The sequence below is a fragment of the Grampus griseus genome (genome assembly GCF_964374135.1).
Source record: "Grampus griseus genome assembly, chromosome: 1".
NCBI classification, from domain to species: domain Eukaryota; kingdom Metazoa; phylum Chordata; class Mammalia; order Artiodactyla; family Delphinidae; genus Grampus; species Grampus griseus.
The window spans coordinates 103,595,102-103,617,214 of NC_139017.1; the positions used below are offsets into that span (position 1 = coordinate 103,595,102).

Here is a 22,113-nt window from a genome sequence, read left to right on the forward strand (position 1 = left end):
GATACTGATTCTGTACTCAAAAATTTCCTTTCTCGTATTCCTTGTTTCTTGCTGATTATTGTCAAGTGTATAGGCACAGTAGTGTTTTAATGGTGAATTTCTCTCTGCCCGTAAGAATTATTTCTTCTCTGAAGCAGTTCATTCCATATGCATATATATTTATCTTACCACTTTGGGTATTATTATCTCTATTTTCATTTCTAATATAATTATATGTTTTGTCTTCCTAGGACTTCTGACACTTGTACTTCTTTTGCACTTATTGGATGTGGTGGGTTAATAAATATCTCAAAATTAAGCAGAAACAGCAAACTCATCATAAACTGAAGAACACAAAGACCCAAAGTAAAATAATAATTTATGGCAGTTTAATACTCTTTTGGTGGAGGGCAGAGTTGACACAGTACCTCTGTAGTGTGGAATTGACACATTTTTGACTCAATTATAAAATTGTGGTCAAAAGTTTGATTGGTTTGAAAGTCATATGAAGGAAGTTATCACGCATTTTAATTTTTAAAGACATGAATTGTTCTTGTTGGAGCTGTGTGCATATGTGTGTCATTTACCCTATCAAAACTGAGATGGTCACTTATCTTGTTCTGACTACATGAAAGCATAAACAACACAACAGTCAGTCATTCCATGCTGAATATGACTTAGCACTCTCCTTTGGTTGCAGCTGCAGTTTATTACCTTGCCTCTTCCAATTGCAAAGTTCTTCATTAGGAAATTAACCTTTTATTAATAAATGTCCATTTGTTTTTCTACTACTGTTGCTTCTCATTATTATATGATTTTGCCAGATTGTTAAAGTTATGCCTTTGTGGGCCCCTTTCTTTTATCCTCCTTGCATTACCTGCTTCAGTTTGCCATATAGCAGCTTCTTGAGATGTGTCAAACTATGTGTAGTATTTAGTGTATTTTTCAACAAGAATCGCTTTGTGTTATTACGTTATTTATGAGCTAGTACCTTACTGTTTGTAACATCTTTCTATTAAATAATGAGGATAATACATGGCATCAGGAACAGAACTATTCAACAAGTTCAATGTAATTTGGTGGTAGGTGGTACAATTAGATCATTAGTTTGTCATGGCAGTGCCACATGCTGCTGGCAAGAAAGCATTATTAATGTTCCCGCTATTTTTTATTTTTGGTGTTGCCAATAGAAAAAACCTCTGTACCTCGAGTTTTCGGGATGCATATAGCTCTGTGACCTCAGTGTGTTAGTCATTTAGTGCCATATTTCATTGTTCAAGAATCAGCTTATCAAATATTACAACTACAGGATTATTTCAGGTAATTTTGAATTTAGAGAATATTTTTAAAGTTCAATAGTATAAATTTAACTTCTGTTTTTAGCTCATTATTTCAAATAATGTTAATAGTGTAATAACCAAACATTAAACATACATAGTACATATGAGAAAGGACCTTAGAAATCATCTTATCCAATCTCCAGTGCCGTATTTCCTTCTACAGTGTTCTGACAAATAGTCCAACCTGCTGAGCCATTCAGTTCACTCTTTTGTAAGACAACCCATTGAAATGCTGAATGGTTCCTGTTTCTAGTTTTTCTTAATCTTGAGATAAAATCCACATCTGTATGATTCAGACATATTGATTATATGTTTTTTCTTCTGTATGCCAAACCTTCAAACATTTGAAGGTTGCTAATTGCATTGGCTAATTGTTGGATTAAACTTGCCAGGTTTTCTCTTCATTCTTCATGTTATATGCTGGGTACCCTTACAAATGTTCAGTATTTTTTTAGAGTTTCCTGTCAATGTGACATACAGCTTAGGATACTACCTGGATGATATCATTATATATGGTATACTCTGTCTTCACTTGCATTGTATGCTAGGTGAGACAGGTATATATATTTGTACATTGTGTATAGTATATATATGCTTAAATACTGAAGTAATTTTAGATGTAATATTTCAGTTAATTAAGGTTTTTTTTGCAATTAGAATGACAGTTGTGAATGGTTTTCTGTTCTTGAACCAATCTCAAAATATGACTAACTGAAGTTGTCGTGTGTTTTCAAGGATAATTTAAATGAACATGGGGTTTGTGAAAATCTGACAGATCCTAACTCTAACTCAGCTAGTGGGCAACATTATAATTTATTTATAGCTATGCAGTGTAGTTATTAATGAACTAATGTAGAGTGAGGGCAAATTGTACTATATTTTTTGTGAAATTATACTACATGACAGAGGTTGGTATTATGTAATAAGTACCCACAAAATATTAACCTACTTGCAATAAATACAATTAATAATGTACATAAAAGAATGGAATTAAGCTAATTTTCTATGAGAACAGAATTATTCATGAACAGGAAGTGGACAGCATAGATTTGATGACAGGAAGGTTGTATCTAATCTGAATTACTGAGTGACCTAGGAAGCTTGCTCACAGGGATTACAGAATAATTATGTTAATATGCAATTATCACCTCATTTCTTCTGTAGTAACCTCAAGATGTAGTGTGGTGAGGGTGTTATAGCAAGTGCTGATAGTTTGCAAAAATACTGATGTTTGAGATTTCTGAGACAATAAGTCTAGCTTGAGGCATATAAGTGATGATGTCATCTTGAAGACAGATCTGACCTTTGTACTTTTTTTTAATGCTCACAGTATATAACTACAGGCAGTTATAGCTGTAGAACTCATTATGATTTTCCAGAACCTGAAATATGTTTTATGTAGATTTAAAATTCCATTTGCAGCTTTTTATAAAGTATGTGAATTTTTTTAAAGAACATTTTAAAATTCAGTTAATAGAAAAATTGTGGTTATACGATTACATGGAGGAGGACACAGTGATAGTATCTAAACATTTAATAAAAAGATCCCAAGTGATACAGCAATTTCATTGAAATTTAGAGAGGCCAAACAATATAACATTAATTTGTTTATTTTAATTCATTAGTTTCTCCTTTTTAAACTTAATGAATAATGCCTACCTTCAAATATGCTCCTTCCTTTGTTATATTAACGTAACCTAGTATTTATGACTCTTTTATATATATTTAACTATATAAAAGTGGTTGAAAAACTGTGTGAGACAGTGTGAAATTAACTTATAGGTCAAATGCTTTCTTGCCTGGATATTCCATAAGCATCCTGAATGTAGGGAAATAATTTTTGATGTCAAAATTCTGGGTCAGTGCAACACATTTTGATGATCCATTGTTCTATATTGTATCTCAATGCAATAGCTCTGAGTCTTGAATACTGTTAAGAAAAAATGTATCTTGAACACTTTCATTTACAGAAATATATTCTGAAAATTAAGCCAGGAGAATTTTTTATTGTTGCTAAAATACTAGCTTACTGATTCAGCCTCTTGTAGCATATTTTTAAACTGATGCAGTGTATTTTTAATATTAATGTGCTAATAAAAAATTTTTCTGAAAAAGAATAACTCCCCTATTTTTGAGCAGAGATGGTCAATTTGGAGGCAAGTAAGGTGTATTTCACTATGTAGATGTAAAGGAAAACTTTGACTGTTAAAGACCTCATTTTATATTTTCACAATATTTAATTTGATCTTCTATTTTTCTTTTTACTACATGTGCTTTGTATATTTAAAAATCTGTTATTCTTTCTATGTTTTTGAGCAAAACCCTTTGATATCTTCAAACTTTGAACTTATGGAAGGCTCTTATAAAGCCATTCTGGTAATGAGGATGCAATCTCCAAGCTGACATGATACTCTCATAGTTTGTCACCCTGCTGTTCAGGGGGTACCAATGAAGTTGCTTTAAATGGGAAGCGTCTGTTCCATCTCTGAACCTCTAACACCAGAACAGATGGGTGGAACATGGAACATGGAAGGTTTTACCTCTGAGGTGGTAACAGTGAAGCCACTCATTAACACTGAATTTACCACTTCGTTAGCAACGTTGCTTCCTGTTGAGAAAAGCTAATATAGGCTTTCAGATTGAGCATATATTTGTCTACCTCTGTGAATATAATAAGTAGGAAAAGAAAGTAAATGTCTTTCAGGCTAGTTTTTTAAAAAAAAATCTGTCATCCATTTCTGATTTATGAGGTTGTTCCTATTTGGGCATTTTACTTTTTCTACCTAACTTAATTAGAAATGTCAGGAACGGGTAATAGTATAGCATCAAGGTTTGCTTTTCTTTTCATTGACGTTTGCACACTCCTTCCTAACACATGTTTATGTGATGCCCATTTTTAACTTCTCTGTGTGTGATGTAGAGACTCCTGCTGGGTGCTGCATTAGCACCATTTTGGAGTGATATCATTGAATATGATGTTATTTGAAGTCTATTTTTATTTCTGTGGAAATTTGCCAATCTCAAAACAGAATTCTAAGACCTATGACGGGCAGAAAAATAATTGTTGGTATAAATAATAATGCCAAAGAAGGATATTTATAATATTTACTTGTAATATTTGTTGTATTAAGGAACACACTTGTGGAAAGAATAAGATCATATTTAAAAGTGCTGCTCTGAGTTGTGGAATAAGAAGAAAATAATTAGAAGCAATTCTTTTATTCTTTAACTGGATTTAATGTTTTACAAAGTATGTACTTGGTACCATAAAAGATATTAGAAATAATGAACTTTATTGCAAATGTTTTAATTTCTAAATAGCAATTGTAAATTCCTGCTGTTCTAAAATGATATTACTTGTTATACAAATTTAAAATACTGTAAAAGAAAAATGGAAGACCTTATTCTTTATCTGAGAGCAGGAACTATGTCTGTCATGTTCCCTACTGAATCCCTGCTACTAGAGCAGTGCCTGGCACATAGAATGGGCTCAGTAAACATTTGGAGAATGAATAAACTGTACTTGATACTATGTACGAAAGGAAAAGAAACATGGAATTTTCTGTCAGTACTTCGAATAATTAAGTACATGGGGTTGCCAAATAGCGGGTTCTTTAAATCGCACTCGAGGATTATTGGATATTTTGAAGGCGTTGCTAAAACTGCTGAGTTAAGAAATCAGAACCATGATGGAATTTGCATTATTTGAATGAGATATCCGAATTTCATAGGAAGAAAACTGTTTTTCTTCTTATACTTTAGGAACTTTTGTTTTGATTTTGCAGTTGTGTTTGTGTTTTTATTCATTCACCACATTAGTCCTTTATTCAACAAATATTGCCTGAGCACTTATGCCAAGCATCCTGTTAGGTTCTAGAGGTATGAAGGTGACTAGGTCACTATCCCTGCCCTCAAAGAGCTTACATTCTTCCAAGAAGATAGGCAACTCCTGTATAATGTGACCATTTCTAAGAGCAAAATAAGAACAGGGTACAAGGAAACTCTTCATAGTAGGGGCAATAATTATAGCCATGGTATGTATGTCTTCCAAACTTTCAGAAGTGTCCTTTCCTTTTAAAATATCCTGCTGTCTTCTCATAATGATTAAATATATTATCAAAAATGCCTACAAAAATATTGTCCACATTTTATATGAAATAAACTAAAAACTTAACATACATTTATGATGTTTCAGAGTAGAGTAAAAATTTTTAGGTTATTGCAGTAGACTGTCAGATCATAAATAGGATAACTGCCAGTAGGGAATGCCTAGAATTTGGGGTTCCAGGTTATGAAAGTTAAAAGAAACATGGAACTTCATTAATTTTAACTTTACTAATTTAGAATGAAGGATATTTTATATAAGCAATGAATGAAACCCAGTGAATGAGACATTTCTTAAATTAGTCGAATTTTAGGAGAATGTGAAACACTGAGAGCAAAGCAGTCTTATTTTAAATAAAAAATGCTGTTTCATACATTAGCCATTGATGTTGATAGCACATTGTGCATTCAAGTAAGCTTCTCTACTGACTGGTATTTTGTTACCTTCCTCTGGGAATGGACTTTTAAGTGACAAAACTTTTACTTTTCTGCAATATTTAACAATTTACATTATTCTCTAGTGTGGAATGTCCCTTAATAAATCTACTTAAGTGAGATAATTTTCTTATTAGCAATCTGTATATGAGATTTTAGATTTTTTTCAGTCTGTAGCATATTCATTTATATTGTGTGTGTCTGTGTGTGTTTGTTTATGTTACTTTGCCCTACATTTTGTATATATGCAGTTTTGTGTTGTTACCTAGCACAAAGGAAAGATTAACCACTGCAGCCCTTTAAAAATCTTTCAATTTTTTTTTAGTGTTTCTTCATCCTTGAAAAATTATTGGGATCTTAGTATAAAAAGTAGAATTAAGCTACTAAAAATGTGTACTTTTAACTCTCCATACGTTCTAATAATATTCTTTCTTTCATACAAATCTAAATTTTTTTTTCCATTTTCTAGACTAAATGTGTTAAATGGGCTTGCCAACAATATGGATGACTTGAAGATAAACACCGATATTACTGGTGCTAAAGAAGAACTCCTAGATGACAACAGTTTTATATCAGACAAAGAGAGTGGAGTTCATAAACCAAAAGATTGTCAAACATCATTTCAGAAAAACAATACATTCACTCTGCCTGAAGAACTGTCAAAGGACAAATCTGAAAAAGCCTTAAGTGGAGGCCAGTCTACTCTATTTATACATGCTGGTGCTCCTACTGTTTCTAGTGAAAACTTTATCTTGCCTAAAGGAGCTGCTGTTAATGGACCAGTTTCACACTCCTCCTTAACTAAGACTTCCAATATGAATAAAGGCAGTGTTTCATTAACCACTGGACAGCCTGTGGATCAGCCAACGACAGAATCTTGTTCAACTTTGAAGGTGGCAGCTGATCTTCAGCTCTCTACACCACAGAAAGCAAGTCAACACCAAGTTTTATTTTTGTTATCAGATGTAGCACATGCTAAGAATCCAACCCATTCCATTAAAAAACTACCTACCTCTGCTTCAATTGGTTGTGACATTCAGAATTCAGTAGGGAGTAATATAAAGTCAGATAGCACTTTAATAAATCAAGTAGAGGTGGGTGAGGATAGTGAAGATTTATTGGTAAAAGATGATTGTGTCAGTACATTAACAGGAATTTCCTCAGGTACAGATGAATTTAGGTCAGAAAATGATACAAACTGGGACCCCCAAAAAGAGTTCATTCAGTTTCTTATGACGAATGAAGACACAGTGGATAAAGCTCCAGTTCACTCTAAAGTAGGTCTAGAAAAAAAGAGAAAGCGAAAAATGGATGTAAGCAAGATAACTCGTTATACTGAGGATTGCTTTAATGATTCTAACTGTGTACCCAATAAATCAAAAATGCTAGAAGTAGACTTTATGGAACAGAATGAAGAACTGCAAGCAGTAGACTCACAGAAATATACATTATCAAAAGTGAAACCTGAATCAACCGATGAAGACTTGGAATCTGTGGATACTTTTCAACATCTAATTTATAATCCAGATAAGTGCGGAGAAGACAGTTCACCTGTTCATACTGGCACTTTTCTTTCAAATACCTTAAAAAAGAAATGTGAAGAAAGTGATTCCGAGTCACCTGCTACTTTCAGCACCGAAGAGCCATCATTTTACCCCTGTACAAAGTGCAATGTGAATTTTAGGGAGAAAAAGCATCTCCACAGGCATATGATGTATCATTTAGATGGGAATAGTCACTTTCGGCATCTTAACGTCCCAAGGCCATATGCTTGTAGAGAATGTGGACGGACATTTCGAGATCGGAACTCGCTACTAAAGCATATGATTATTCACCAAGAAAGAAGACAGAAATTGATGGAGGAAATTCGTGAATTGAAAGAACTTCAGGATGAAGGAAGAAGTGCACGATTACAATGCCCTCAGTGTGTGTTTGGTACCAATTGCCCTAAAACATTTGTGCAGCATGCTAAAACCCATGAAAAAGATAAAAGGTACTACTGCTGTGAAGAGTGTAACTTTATGGCAGTGACAGAAAATGAATTGGAATGCCATCGAGGAATTGCCCATGGAGCAGTGGTAAAATGCCCTATTGTCAGTTCTGATGTAGCCCAGAGAAAAACGCAAAAAAAGACTTTCATGAAGGACCCCGTTATAGGATCATCCAAAAAATCAGCTACCTATATATGTAAGATGTGTCCTTTTACTACTTCAGCCAGGAGTATTTTAAAAAAACACATGGAGTACTTGCATTCATCATCATGCATTGATTCATTTGGCAGTCCTCTTGGACTTGATAAAAGAAAAAGCAACATAATCGAAGAACCTATAGATACTGATAGTCCTAAACCATTAACTAAACAACAGTCAACAACATTTCCAAAGAACTCTGCTTTAAAACAAGATGTAAAGCGAACATTTGGATCATCCTCACAATCAAGTAATTTTTCAAAATTCCATAAGCGGCCACACAGAATACAAAAAGCTCGGAAAAGCATTGCCCAGTCAGGTGTAAATGTGTGCAATCAAAACAATTCTCCTCACAAGACTGTTATGATTAAAAGCAGCATTGACCAAAAACCTAAGTATTTCCATCAGGCAGCAAAAGAAAAACCTAATGCCAAGGCAAATAGCAACTATTTATATAGACATAAATATGAAAACTACAGGATGATCAAAAAATCAGGTGAATCATATCCTCTGCATTTCAAAAAAGAGGAAGCTAGTTCGTTAAATTCTTTACATCTGTTTTCATCATCAAGTAATTCTCACAACAATAGTTTTATCTCAGACCCTCATAACTCTGATACCAAAAGGCCAGAAAGCTTCAGAGACCACAGGCGTGTAGCTGTAAAGAGAGTAGTTAAGGAATCTAAGAAGCAAAGTTCTGTTGGAGAAGACTTGGATAGCTATCCAGATTTCTTGCATAAAATGACCGTTGTTGTTCTGCAAAAACTTAATTCTGCTGAAAAGAAAGATAGCTATGAAACAGAAGATGAAAGTTCCTGGGACAATGTTGAGCTAGGTGACTACACTACACAGACTATAGAAGATGAAACCTATAATGATATTAATCAAGAACATGTAAACCTATTCCCTCTATTTAAAAGCAAGGTGGAAGGTCAAGAGCCTGGAGAAAATGCTACACTTAGTTATGATCAAAACGATGGCTTTTATTTTGAATATTATGAAGATGCTGGAACTAATAACTTTTTGCATGAGATACACGATCCTCAGCATTTAGAAAATGCAGAAACTTCATTGTCAAAGCATAGTTCTGTTTTTCACTGGACTGATTTGTCTCTTGAGAAGAAATCGTGTCCTTACTGCCCAGCAACGTTTGAAACAGGCGTTGGGTTGTCAAATCATGTCCGGGGACATCTTCACAGAGCAGGATTAAGCTATGAAGCCCGTCATGTTGTATCACCAGAACAAATAGCCACAAGTGACAAAATGCAACATTTCAAAAGAACTGGCACAGGAACACCTGTTAAGCGAGTTAGAAAAGGTAAGTTTTCATGCAGATAATTTGGGCTAATATGTCCATATTCGAATTCAAAGGATTTGAAGGTTTTACTCAAATTTGGCCTTTATTAGAATCACATAATTTCATATTTCAGAGTTAATTTGTTTTAAGGTGGTCAATTTATTAAAAATTCTGATATTACTCTTAAAAAATTTTTCTTTTAGCGATAGAGAAGTCTGAAACCACTTCTGAACACACTTGTCAGCTCTGTGGTGGTTGGTTTGATACTAAAATTGGATTATCAAATCATGTTAGAGGCCACCTGAAAAGACTTGGAAAGACCAAGTGGGATGCTCACAAATCTCCAATCTGTGTTCTGAATGAGATGATGCAAAATGAAGAAAAATATGAAAAAATCTTAAAGGCATTGAACAGTCGTCGTATTATTCCTAGACCATTTGTAGCTCAAAAACTTGCATCAAGTGATGACTTTCTATCTCAAAATGTTATACCTCTTGAAGCATACCGTAATGGCCTAAAGACTGAAGCTTTATCAGTGTCTGCATCAGAGGAAGAAGGGCTGAGTTTCTTAAATGAATATGATGAAACAAAGCCAGAACTGCCTAGTGGAAAAAAGAATCAGTCTCTTACACTGATAGAACTGCTTAAAAATAAAAGGATGGGAGAAGAAAAGAATTCTTCTATTTCTCCTCAAAAGATCCATAATCAAACTGCAAGAAAGAGATTTGTTCAGAAATGTGTTCTTCCACTAAATGAAGATAGTCCATTGATGTATCAACCACAAAAAATGGACTTCACTATGCACTCAGGTAAGAGGACATTTATGACTATCTTACATAATTTAAACACAGTTAATGTTTACCTTAGTGGAATATGTGTCAAAAATACTTTTTCAGAATCCTTTTATTTAAGCTGCTTTTTTGCAGAGCAGAGATTGGTTATACTGTTATTTCTGTATAAATCATCAGTTGATGTTCATCAGCACTGAATTCTCTGTGCCTCATCTCTTGGTCACAATGCAAGGTGAGAACAAAAGCAAAAACAAAAAGCTGATCTGTAAAAATAAAATTTGTCACAGACGGGGGATGGTTCTTTGGATGGGAGGTTGATGTTGTTTAGAAGCATAGTGTTACTAAATAGGCTGTCATATTTTTGCCAGTGCTCCAAAGTGATACTATTTTCAAGATTTTAGTTGTCGGTTTTCCTACTGCTTGGGTAAAACGAAAGAGACTCTTTAAACTGAATGGATTGGTGTCTGTTGTGTGTTGTGATTAACCCAAAGAAACTTCTCCCTCTCCAATTCCTCATTGTATTGTGGGATAGTTTGGTTTTGGAGGACTGTTGTGAGTAGAAAACATTTATTTGGGGTTTTAGATTTTACTATAGTGTTCTAGTAGAACAAAACAGATGGTTTAGCTTAGTGGTTATGCACCCATAGTTTTTCCTTTTCAAAGGAATATTTTGTATGTATTGGCAAGTGATGTGGCAGATAAAAAGTTGCCATACTTTATTTGGTATTGCTAAGTCTGGTTTATACTTTTAGACGAGAGATATGTTGTGTCTGTATAGGTTTCTTTTGGAGGTTAAGAATGTTGAAGATAAATTTAGATGATCTCATAATTTTAGCACTGGGTTGAATGTATCTAAGGTAAAAGTAACTGGTCAATGGATTAATAATGAATAAAATTACTGTAATGCTGGTTTGTTTACTTTGGGCAGACACTGGGATATTCCAAATATTTGTAATGCAGTGTTGATTTGAGGAAAGACTGCCTTGTATTTTAAGTGGTCTGAAAAACAATTTATCTTGTATGGGCTTCTGGTTAATAGGGCTCTTTCTTTTGTACGAAGAGAGTCTTTCAAAGATAACTTTTCAGCATTTTTCAGAGGGATAAAATGTAAGGAAGATGTGTCAGCTGTGTTGGCCAAGATATAGTACACTTCAGAGAGGGAAAGCATATTTGTGGCTATCACAATAATGTTGAAGAAACCAATTGAAACATGTTGGGGGCGTGAGGGTTGTCTGAGAAGTTAGGAGTTTCTTATTGTTTCAGCATGTTTACTGTGATGACTAAGATGTTAGCTTGTTGATCATTTATTTAGCACAAAGATTTTAGCAAAATACTTCAGATCATTAACTTTCATTATTGATTGTGCATTCAGAGTAATGAACATAAAATGCCCTGAATAAAATGTTGTGTCTAACAGCTGTTCATTGGTGTGTTTTACCACCTTTTCTCCCAGCCTTCATCAGAAAGGCTTTTTTTAGTATTGAGACTTTTAAGGTTTTGTGGGTAAAACACTTTAATTACCACTTTGTCAACTAGACTTTTTAGTTTTTTTTTTTTATTGGTAATGTTGTAAACTTTGAAACTTCTCAACAGAACTGTGCTATTCAAATCATAGGATTGTATTTTAGGTTTAGGAAATGATCTGCGTAACACAGAAATCTGCAAGAAAGTGATAATAGGTATTAAATCCAGAGGAGCTCAGGGGTTCAAGACACTCCTCCTTCTACCTTTCCAAAGAGCATGGGTTGGCTCTAAATACTAACTACAAACTAATAATAGGTAACTTAATTTCCCCTCCTTATCTTAAGCTAATTCAATGAACGTTTTTTAAAACCATCTTTATTGTGGTACTTTTTTTCACGCTTTTACCTAAGAAAATTTCACTTTTTGAAGTGAGAACTGGATTATAGTTTTCTTTTGAATGATAGGTATGCCTGTGAAGCTTAGAACATGTGTGCATTGCAATACGACGTTTACAAGTGCTGTTAGCCTGTCCAACCACTTACGCGCTTATGCACGAAAGAAGAGTGCTGGACTTTTGACTGGTACAGGTATGTTTGAACAGATAACACAGCAAGTCTGTTTGATACAATACACTTTTTTTTCTCACCAGACTGGTGCTAGTTCAGATCATATTTATAGCTTTCTTTTGTAAGCAGCAGTTGAGTCTGAATAAACATTAAATTTCAGCAACTTGTAAACTGTTGGATATAATTTTAAGCAAGTTATTCTTTTTCATTTAGCTCTTATGGCTTGATTTGAGGAAAAAGGTAACCTAATAGAGGTGTGGAACTTTTGAGTCTACATTATTATTACTGATTTTTAAATTATACCATTTTTGATTTTTAAATTTATTTTTGTTAGTAGATTCTAGTAAGACACCTCTCTTTGGTAAAAAAGATTGTAGTTCTAGCTTAGGGAAATGCTTTGTTAGGCAAAGAAATTATAGTGAAATTTCAAATATGTAACTAAATTAGAAAACTAAGCAAACTAATGAGTCTTCATTAGTCTATAGATCAACTTTTTGAAGGGGCAGGCCTTAATAATGGCCCATGTTGACAACTGAATAGATTTTTCTTTTAATGCCCCTAAACTATTTTTAGGATTAATAAATATAGCTGTGCACATAAATGTTAGCATGCACATTTCTGTGTTATTTTTGGTTGGTTAGCCCAACCTTGCAGATACCTCTTCATACTGCTAGCTTGTGAAAATTTTATTAGCTTACTCATATGTAATACTGCTTCTTAAACCCTACAGAATGCCTTGCTCTTTTCGTTTGTAGCCTTTCAAGCTACCCTGCTTTAGCAAATCCCATGTCTCACATCTTAAAATATTCTCTCTTTTCTAAATAGATCTACATAAAATTCTTTTGCCTAAAATTCTCCTTCCAATCTTTTTATTTCTCTTGCTCTTTTAGATCACTTCCTTCTGCTTTCTTCTAGTTGTTGTTTACCCAGCTTTTTTGTTCTTCCTCATGTCTTCCTATGGCTTACATCCAATATGTTCTTGCCACCAAAGAAACACTTGTATTCACACTAGTGTCTTTCTTTCTTCTGCTTCTTTGCTGTATCCTTTGACTTTATATATCAATAACCAGGGATGACTGCTGACGATTTATATTAAAAGGAGGGGAATAGAGTGAGTTTTACCTTTACTGGATTAGTCCTCCTACTGTGACATTTCAGTTACTCCTGCCTTCATCAGTCTTGGAAGGTAATTGCAGACATTAGAGGCAGGGAGGCAGTGAAAATAAGAGACTGTAGAAACCGGAAATCATCATTATTGTTATCATAACCACTAACTTGTATTGAACACTTCTGTGCGTCAGGCACTATGCTATGCAGCTGACATGCATAACACTTAATCTTCACAACCACCGTTTCAGTTGTAAGTACTATAATTCTTTGCATTTTATAGGAAACTAGAGCTTTAGAGAACTTAAGCAAGTTGTCCAAACTTATGCAGTTAATAGTAGCAAACTTGAAATTCAAATCAGGGCTGTCTTACCCCTAGATCTTTGTTTTTAGTCACTATTACCTACCACATACAGGATGAAAGCAATTGAAAATCCTATGAAGTTGGGTTCAAGGTGAGGATCATTGTGGTGCAGAGTCTAATTTGAAAGAGCAAGGAGGGGAGAGTTCTCTGGTGGCCTGGTGGTTAGGATTCCAGGCTTTCACTCCTGTGGCCCAGGTTCAATCCCTGGTCGGGGAACTGAGATCCCGCAAGCTGTATGGCACGGCCAAAAAAAATAAAAAGAAAGAAAGGGAAAAAAAAGAAAGGGCAGGGACCCAAGAAATGGTTAGGGCTGTATTAGATTTCAGAGGACTTTAGAAAATGTTCCATTCTGACCATTTGGGCACGTTACATAAATATTCAATAAGGTAGATCTCTCCAGTCCAGATTTTGTAGTCCATTAAAAAAAAATGCCTTTATCTCATATGAAAATCCTTCAAAACATAGTATTAATTGCTTATAACTAACAGATAATGACCCTCCATTGACCAGGGGTACATTCTCATGAACTCTTTATCATCTAAAAAGTTTCATTAGTTGGGGAAAAAGTAATATAAGATGAATGGGGATACATTTTTATGGGCATCAGAAAAGGAGATGCTATGTTTAAAATGTTATTAAATACTAACCAAAATATCAGAAGTGTTAGGAAATATGACGTGTGTGTTAGGCAGTCCTAGGGCAAAAAGAAGGGAAATGAAAAGCTGAAGAAAGTCTAGGGTGGTATTTTCCACAGCCCCTACTCACTTTTAAGAAACATAAAAATCACATGCTCCCTTGGAAATTCTGAAACTTTTCCCCTTGTTTTCAAAATCTTCTTGACCAATAGAGCTACATAAAGGATATTTTTGCTGATTATTCATGGCAGTAAGAAGTTTTTATGGGCTTTATTGTTTTCCAAGCATAGAATTCTTTTTTTTTTTTTTTTTTTTTTTTTTTTTTGCTGTATGCGGGCCTCTCACTGTTGTGACCTCTCCCGTTGCGGAGCACAGGCTCCGGACGCACAGGCTCAGCAGCCATGTCTCACGGGCCCAGCCGCTCCGCAGCATGTGGAATCTTCCTGGACTGGGGCACGAACCCACATCCCCTGCATCGGCAGGCGGACTCCCAACCACTGCACCACCAGGGAAGCCCCCAAGTTTAGAATTCTGTATTATATTTATAAACTCCAGATGCCTATTCTCTTCTTCCATATCAGTTTCACTGGTATAAAGCAATGGTCCCAACCTGTTAGCCAGGAGGTTTCCACTGGGTTATTATAAGTGATTCATCAATTCATATGAGTAAAAGGCATTAGTTTTCAAGAATATGTAGATGCTGTATTGATGACTAAAATACAAAACCATTTTTTAAAAAACTTACCTTAATCTAAGTATATCACAAAACTGAGACAATATAAAGGGAAAATAAGTAGAACTAAAGCCTCTGTGCTCCTGGTTCAAGCAGACTTGATTCATGTGAATTGTTAATTATGTGGCCTACTTCGGAAGAAAAAGCTTAGATATCCCTGGATGAAATGGTAAAGGCCTGCTTGGTTACCTGTGATGGAATAAACTCCCAAGCCTTCTTAGAAACCACCAGCTAGCTCCTGGCCTCGTCTCTGGGAACTGGTGGCTTTTTGAGAAAGAGAAATATTCCAGCCAGCCTGAACAGAAGGAAAAGGATGCCCCTCTGTTACTCTAATATTTATTTACTGATGACTCAAATACTTCTAATGTGATGGTTCTCACATGGGGGGGTTATTCACCCTTTTGGGACTTTGAAAGCTATGGGCCCCATCCCAGAAACATGCACTTATCATCCACAGATAAAAAGTTTTATTATATGTAAGCGTTACATATCCCTTGAAGTTTATCATCCATGGGGCCTTCCTCTGGTGAAAAACTAAGAAAGAGGAGATGCCAAATAAAAATGAAGTGTAAAGAACACAAAACTGGGATTCTGGAGCCCTAAGAGATCTTTCTCTTTTTTTAAGAACTAGAAGATGCTTAAAATGCCAGAACTGTGTAACATCAAACTAATTTATATGGTCACAGATATAAATCCTAACTTAACTAAAAGGAAATAATGAAGAAAGTAGGAAAGTTTTGGAATTAAAGACATGGAAGAGATAGCCATACTTAGAACAGAGTTCAATTGTCAAGAAAGAATAAACTTCACATATTTAAATTTTGTCCAACACTGACCTAGTTTATTTATCATCCTTTGGGCAGGTTCAAATGAATTGTTTAATAATTTCCATGTGCCTTCAGTTGTGGATAATCATTTATGAAGCTGTTTTACTGAGGTTTTTTCTTTAGTGGATTTTTATCTAAAGAGACTAGTTCCAAAGGGTTTACTTTATATCCTACATTGCAAATTCAAGACATACTTCTTATTCAGGAATTTATTCTAGTTAATATAGACTGCAGTATTGGAAGACTTCTTTTTCACGTTTTGTTCTCTTTAGATTGTTTTACATGCCCACACAGATTTCTTTTTCCTGGTTGATTCTTTATACAGTCTAATAAGAACATTATTAATTTTCATTAAAAATTAGAAATTTCATACAATTTATAGTAAATGCTTTTAGACTTTTTATTTTAACTGCTGGCTTTTTGTGTTTAATAATATTTTAATTAAATGATATCTTTTTCATACTGGCAGTATTAAGAACACAGTATATTTACTAAGTTATTAATAGAGTGACAGAGTCTAGTGCCTCTTTCACTCTCACGAGTGTCCTGGATTGCACAATAAATTATAGGGTCACCCTGGTTATTAAAATTTTTTAATATTTAAAATTATTCAAAGCAAAGTGTATTCTATCAACTTAATCTGCAATCAGGAACAACAAAAAATATTTTGCGGTCAGAGTAGCAGTGAATTTTTAACAGGTAAAGAAAGGGAAGTAATTGAAGTCCAAGTAGAGAGAATGCTGTGAAAGTAAATATATCAGTAAGTTGAATGCATGTTTGCACAGTGCTTTTCTGTGGTAACATAGCAATCTGTCGTCTCCTAAAAAGAAAAGAAAATAACAGTGGTATTCAACGTTTTTACTGGAATTCCATTTTACATCTTGACCTTGTATACAAACTCACATTCATACATATACATACTCACTTGTTCACTCACCTGAATTGAGTATGATGCACTCTGATATTTTCTATTTTATTATTTTTAATTAAAAATAATAGTGGTCATGACCCAGTAAATTGATTTACTACCCACTAAGAAGTCACTACCCACAGATTGAAAACACTCCCCTTAAGTGTCTCTTTTAGAAACTGATACTGACTAGAATCAACAACAGTAATCGTTTAGAAATCATAACACTCCTTCTGTGGCAGCAAGTGAATTTTCTTTACTCATTGTATTCAAATGTTTAACTATAGATCGTATTTTTCAATCAACTGCTCACCTTTGGTATTTAAAGTAAATTGGAAATTTCTAGCTACTTAAAATTAATGTAGGAAATATATTTTTACATATGCAAATATGTGGGGGGGGGCTTCATTTAATTATCTTCAGAATACTTCCATGATAATATTTTGGAAGTAAAACATGATGGTTGCTGTTCTACAACAACAGACTCGTCATTATAATTAAAGAATGACTTTTCCAGTGAGAAAAAAATAACTTAAAGAAATTGATACTAGATCCTTTTCAGTCAGTAACACTAATGCAATATGTCTGCATTCTTTTTTAGTGAAGTCATTGTTTTATTTTTCATACCATCCACTTTTAAGCGGTATAGTAGATTATGTGTTACTTAATGGGATCTTTTGCCTGTTTTCAGCTTTAATGGTATAATTGGCCATAGGGGCCTGCAACAACAAGTGCTAATGAACATATAACACAGTGCCAGGTGCTGAGTGGGTATATAAAAGCCACTAGAAAAATATTCTTTTATTGTAGAAAGTGCTGTAGGAATTCTTTCTGCTGTGAGGGAAAGAAAAAAATAGTATTGTAAAAGCTTTTCAAGGTGTATTACTTGTCCTTTCATGAGTGTCTTCTGTGGTATCTTTTAAAATATTATAATATTGCATCTTCAAGAAACCACATCCTTTTATAGTGATTCATTCAACCTGAAAGAGTATAAGAAAATTTCAATCTTATTATGATTAAACTCTAAAGGAGCAAACCAGCTTCTAATTAAACCAAATACCTGGATAATTCCTCCAGACTAGGCTGTATGAGGGATACATAATGAGATATGACCCTGTATTAAAGAACTTAGGAAAGCATTATTGGCAATACACACAAAACTATCAAAGTTAGAGAACTATGCAAGATACTATACACATTAATAGTATATTGACTGTATGTGCTCTAGGAGTTCAAGTTGTTTGTTTAGTCTAGGCCTCCTTTTGAGGGTAGCTGGGAATTAAGTTGAGTTTGTTTTTTCCTACTGTTTTTTTTTACTGTTTGTCACCTTGTTAAGTAGAGCCTCAAAAAGAAAGAAAAAGGAAGAAAAGATAGCTCATGCTGATATGTTTCTTACAATGTTTAAAGTGGGAGGGAAAAATAAAAACAGTAGTCAAATAAAATTTCCGTTCATTCAACAAAAGTTTTAGCTGTTTATTGCTGTACCAGGACTGTGCTAGCTCTGAGGCTATAAAGACCCTGCACTCCAGCTGCGTAAACTTAATGATGGTGATCTGTTAGGACAAGGACAAATGTACTGTTGCAGAAAGCTTTGTAAGGTTTCAGCTAGACCCTGAACGTGAAGGTTGAGTAGTTTTAAACAGAAGAAGAGAGGAAGTAGGACATTCCAGGTAGAGAGAACAACATAGCGTGGGATAAAGGGATGGAATTTGGAGTTCAAAAGGTGTTGGGAGAATCAGTTGTAGGTGTTTGGGAAGATGATAACACCAAAAAGGTGGGGTTGATGCTTTGAGTGCTTGCTAAAAAATTTAAGAAGTCGTCGAGGAATTTTTTAAAATAAGGAAATGACGTGTTCAGATTTGTATTTGAAAAAGCTATTTCTCATAACACTGAAAGATGGGTTTCTGTAGTTTCTTGGCTACAACTTATTCTGTGGTACTATTCTTCTTCTTCTTTTTTTTTTTTTTTTTTTTTTTTTACTGATCTGGTACTATTCTTCATTAAGAGTGTATGTCTGTATGTATTTGTCTGCCCAGTAATGTGTGATTTATTCAGGATTAGCAAGGTAGTGAATGGTTCAAGTTGAGTAAATTTTCTGGATAATGGATGACTAGTGTCAAAGTTGATTTCATCCTAACCATTTTTATGGTAGTGCTTCTAAAACGTTATTCTTGTTTTTGCCTTGCGAAACAGTAGACTGAATATAATTTAATTATTTGAGTATTTAGAGTCACGCTTACGGATGCTAATTGTTGTATTATGCCAGCAAAAATCGGGCTATTTGCCCACAATACTGAAAAGCGATTGGCTGATTCATTCACTAATTCAACAAGCATTTTTTTCGGCTTCTTGGTGGTTTATGTATTATGCTAAGTATTACAGAGATAAATTGGAACTTACAATATGGTAGAAGCGCATATATGCATAACTAATACAAAACAAATTTTAAGTGCCAAATTATAAGTGTGCATGAAATACTGTGGAAGTTAGGATGAAGAGGAAGGTATTTTCAGCTAGACCAGGGCCCAGCAAGGTTTTTGGAAGTAGAATCTGATTTGGACCTTGAAAGATAGTTAATTGAAATGGAAATGGGGGTCAGGGGTGGGGAAGGAGCAACTTGGGACTGTGTGGAAAGTTTATTGAAAACACTAGGAAGTAGGAGATAAGGGAATAGAGTTGGACAAGTAAAGGACATAGAATGCTAGAATGCTAACCCGTGATGCTGGAATTAATTTTGTAGGGAGGAGCCAGTAAAGGTTTTTTTTTTTTAAGAATTTGTGTGAAGCTTTTAAAACTGTTTTTTAAATAAAAGTTAAAGGAGTTGGTGGGGAAGTGGAGAAATTGTAGATGAGGTCATTTTAGGAGTCCTGAACCAGGATAGTGGCAATAGGAATGTAAAGGAGGGATAGAAATGTCTGGATAATATTATGGAAGTTAAGTAAGCAGAACTTGGCAGATTAGTTAGGGGTACAAGAATACGAGGAAAGAGAAGGAGATGGGTCAACGTTTTAAACCTTGTTATTGGGAAGATGGTTATACCAATAGAGTTAATGAGTCTGCTACCGGGGTGTTTGGTAAGAGAACGGTGGGCTTCATTACTTCTCTGGCTGTCATTTATCTAGCAACACAACATCATCTAGGTATGTACTGTTAACAAAGCAAACAATCACACTTACTCAATCAGTAAGTTTGTTTTTGGGAGAATGGAGCCTAAGAGTTTTGTACTATTGTAGCATAAAATATTTACATTTTATGATGCCTGCTTTTGCTGGTCATCAGTTATACAACTTAGGAATTCTATTTGATCATCTTTTTTGACCAATATTTTGTTTTTCATAAAAGTGTTAACTAGTCCCCTAGCGTTCCTATTGGTTCTGTTACTTACCAATTTTCAAGTTTTGTTTTGTTTTTTTAACAATTGACTTAATCTGGATATTTATGTTTCAATTTTTTTAACTTGTCTAATATCTTTACATCCTTAGTTGTAGTGTTGTGTTTGTTATGATTTATGTTCTGACATGAATCTCTTGAATGCTGTTTATAATCTGGATTAAAACTTAGTAGATTTTACAATAAAAAAGTATGTTCTGGCCAGACCTAAACTGTAGGCAGATCCACTTCAAGTGACTTTATGGAAATAATAAAATAATACACAGATTTTTTCTTTTGGAGGTTAGGGCAAGAGGATGGCTTGCTGGAGACTGGTGGTCCCTCACTTAAGTAAGAAGTGGAAAAGTAGGATTTACTGTTTTTTTGTTGTGTCTGGAGTTTGAGGAATAAGGTTAATTCTTGCCGTCCAGTGTTTAAAGTATGTATTTAATTGTGGCCTTAGCTGGAAGTTAGCTAAACCAGAAATTACCTAGTCAACACCATATTTGTTAATAGTTCAGATTTTGGCTGGAATGTAAAAAAATACTTCAGAATTATAAAAAGCCAAATCAGATCTATTGGGATTATAGATTTGTGATATTTAGATTTACTCTTATGATTATTATGAACTCTATCTAATTTAAGTTGAACATGATTATATTAAAGATAAGTTAACAAATTTATAGGTAAGGTCATTTCCTTAACTAATTTTGAGTAGGAACAATCATTTAGTTACTTCTACTAAATATGAAGTGGTAATTTGGAAATACACTTTTAGAGGGCAGGGAGTGTGATTATATTCAGGTGATTCTAAACAAATGTGATTTAGAGCAGATTTGCCATTGTGTGTTTTAATGTTTATTCCAATTTTAGATATGTCTTTGTCTTAGAAAAGTGGTTGATATTCAATGCCTATTGGGTTTAGTAAAACAGCATGCAAAGCCAACCTACCTTAAGGAGAAATTTTAAGTTTTTTTTTTCTTACCTGTTACCACAGGTACCTGTTAACTCTTAATTGAACAATAAACAGCTTATACCTGGGGGATTGTTAGTTTTTAGCTTTTTGCAACCTAAAAAAAACTAGTCTGCCTCCAATTTCTGTTTATAAAGATGTGTGATAAAGTTTCATATTTATGTTTAGCTTTTCCCTTCACATGGATAATGCTCAAAGTATCATTTTACTAATCATTCCCTCTACTTTGAAATAGCAGAGGCTTCTAGACATTGAATGTATCGATATGTACTTTTTCTTGTCCCAAGTAGATAACTTTCTTTGAACCAAGCATATAAAACTGTTGCTACCCTTAATACAACCTCCTACTTTGTAGGGCAAACTCAAGCTACCTGACTCCTCTAGACTGATATTAAGCCATCAACTTAATACTTACAGCAAAGGAAATCTGCTTTTCAAATATTTTTCACTTCATTCTCTTCCAGGTAGAATGTTAAATCATGCTATACCTAATTAACTTTGCCATAATTGCCCTGTGATTCTAGGTTAGTTACTGTTTTTAGTTATTGAGAATGGAAACTCCAAAAATAATGAAAGTAACTTAGGGTACTAAAAAAAAATCCAATTTTAGAGTGAAACTATCAAGGGAAAATGATGATGAAAGTATGCTTCTGAGGTTGCTAATTGTGTATCTATATGTTTAATTCTGATTGGAAGGGGAACATTGCTTTCATAACAATAAACTACTTAAACTGCTTTATGTGTCCATCTTGGGAAAAATGACTGGTTTGATTATGGCAGTGTAGGTAGGAATGAAGAGCTGGTGTTGGGAGTAGGGACGTCCTTTCCATTTTTAATGGGCTATATAGAGAGTGGGATTTAACGATTTTTCTCTTAATAGGTATTTTTTTTTTATGGGCCAAGAGATTAAGAGGTAGAACTGAGGGCAGCCTTTCTCATTTAGGGTAGTTGTTACTCAGGACCCAGAACTGGCTACATAATTTGCAGGATCCAGTGCAAAATGAAAATACAGCGCCTCATGTTCAAAAAT

General features: G+C 34.3%; 1 protein-coding gene across 9 annotated transcripts in view; it reads left to right on the top strand.

Moving 5' to 3' along the window:
• The window catches only part of ZNF644 (zinc finger protein 644), a 115,048-nt gene that overhangs the window by 85,548 nt on the left and 7,387 nt on the right, over positions 1-22,113 (top strand). For 5 of the 9 annotated variants that reach the window (XM_082669464.1, XM_082669471.1, XM_082669466.1 and 2 more), the window contains 2 exons: positions 6,328-9,365; positions 9,548-10,153. The exons of the other annotated variants lie outside the window; for them this stretch is intronic. In XM_082669464.1, coding sequence (XP_082525590.1) covers positions 6,328-9,365; positions 9,548-10,153 — 3,644 coding nt within the window. The remainder of the gene's footprint in view (positions 1-6,327; positions 9,366-9,547; positions 10,154-22,113) is intronic. 9 annotated transcript variants of the gene reach the window in all.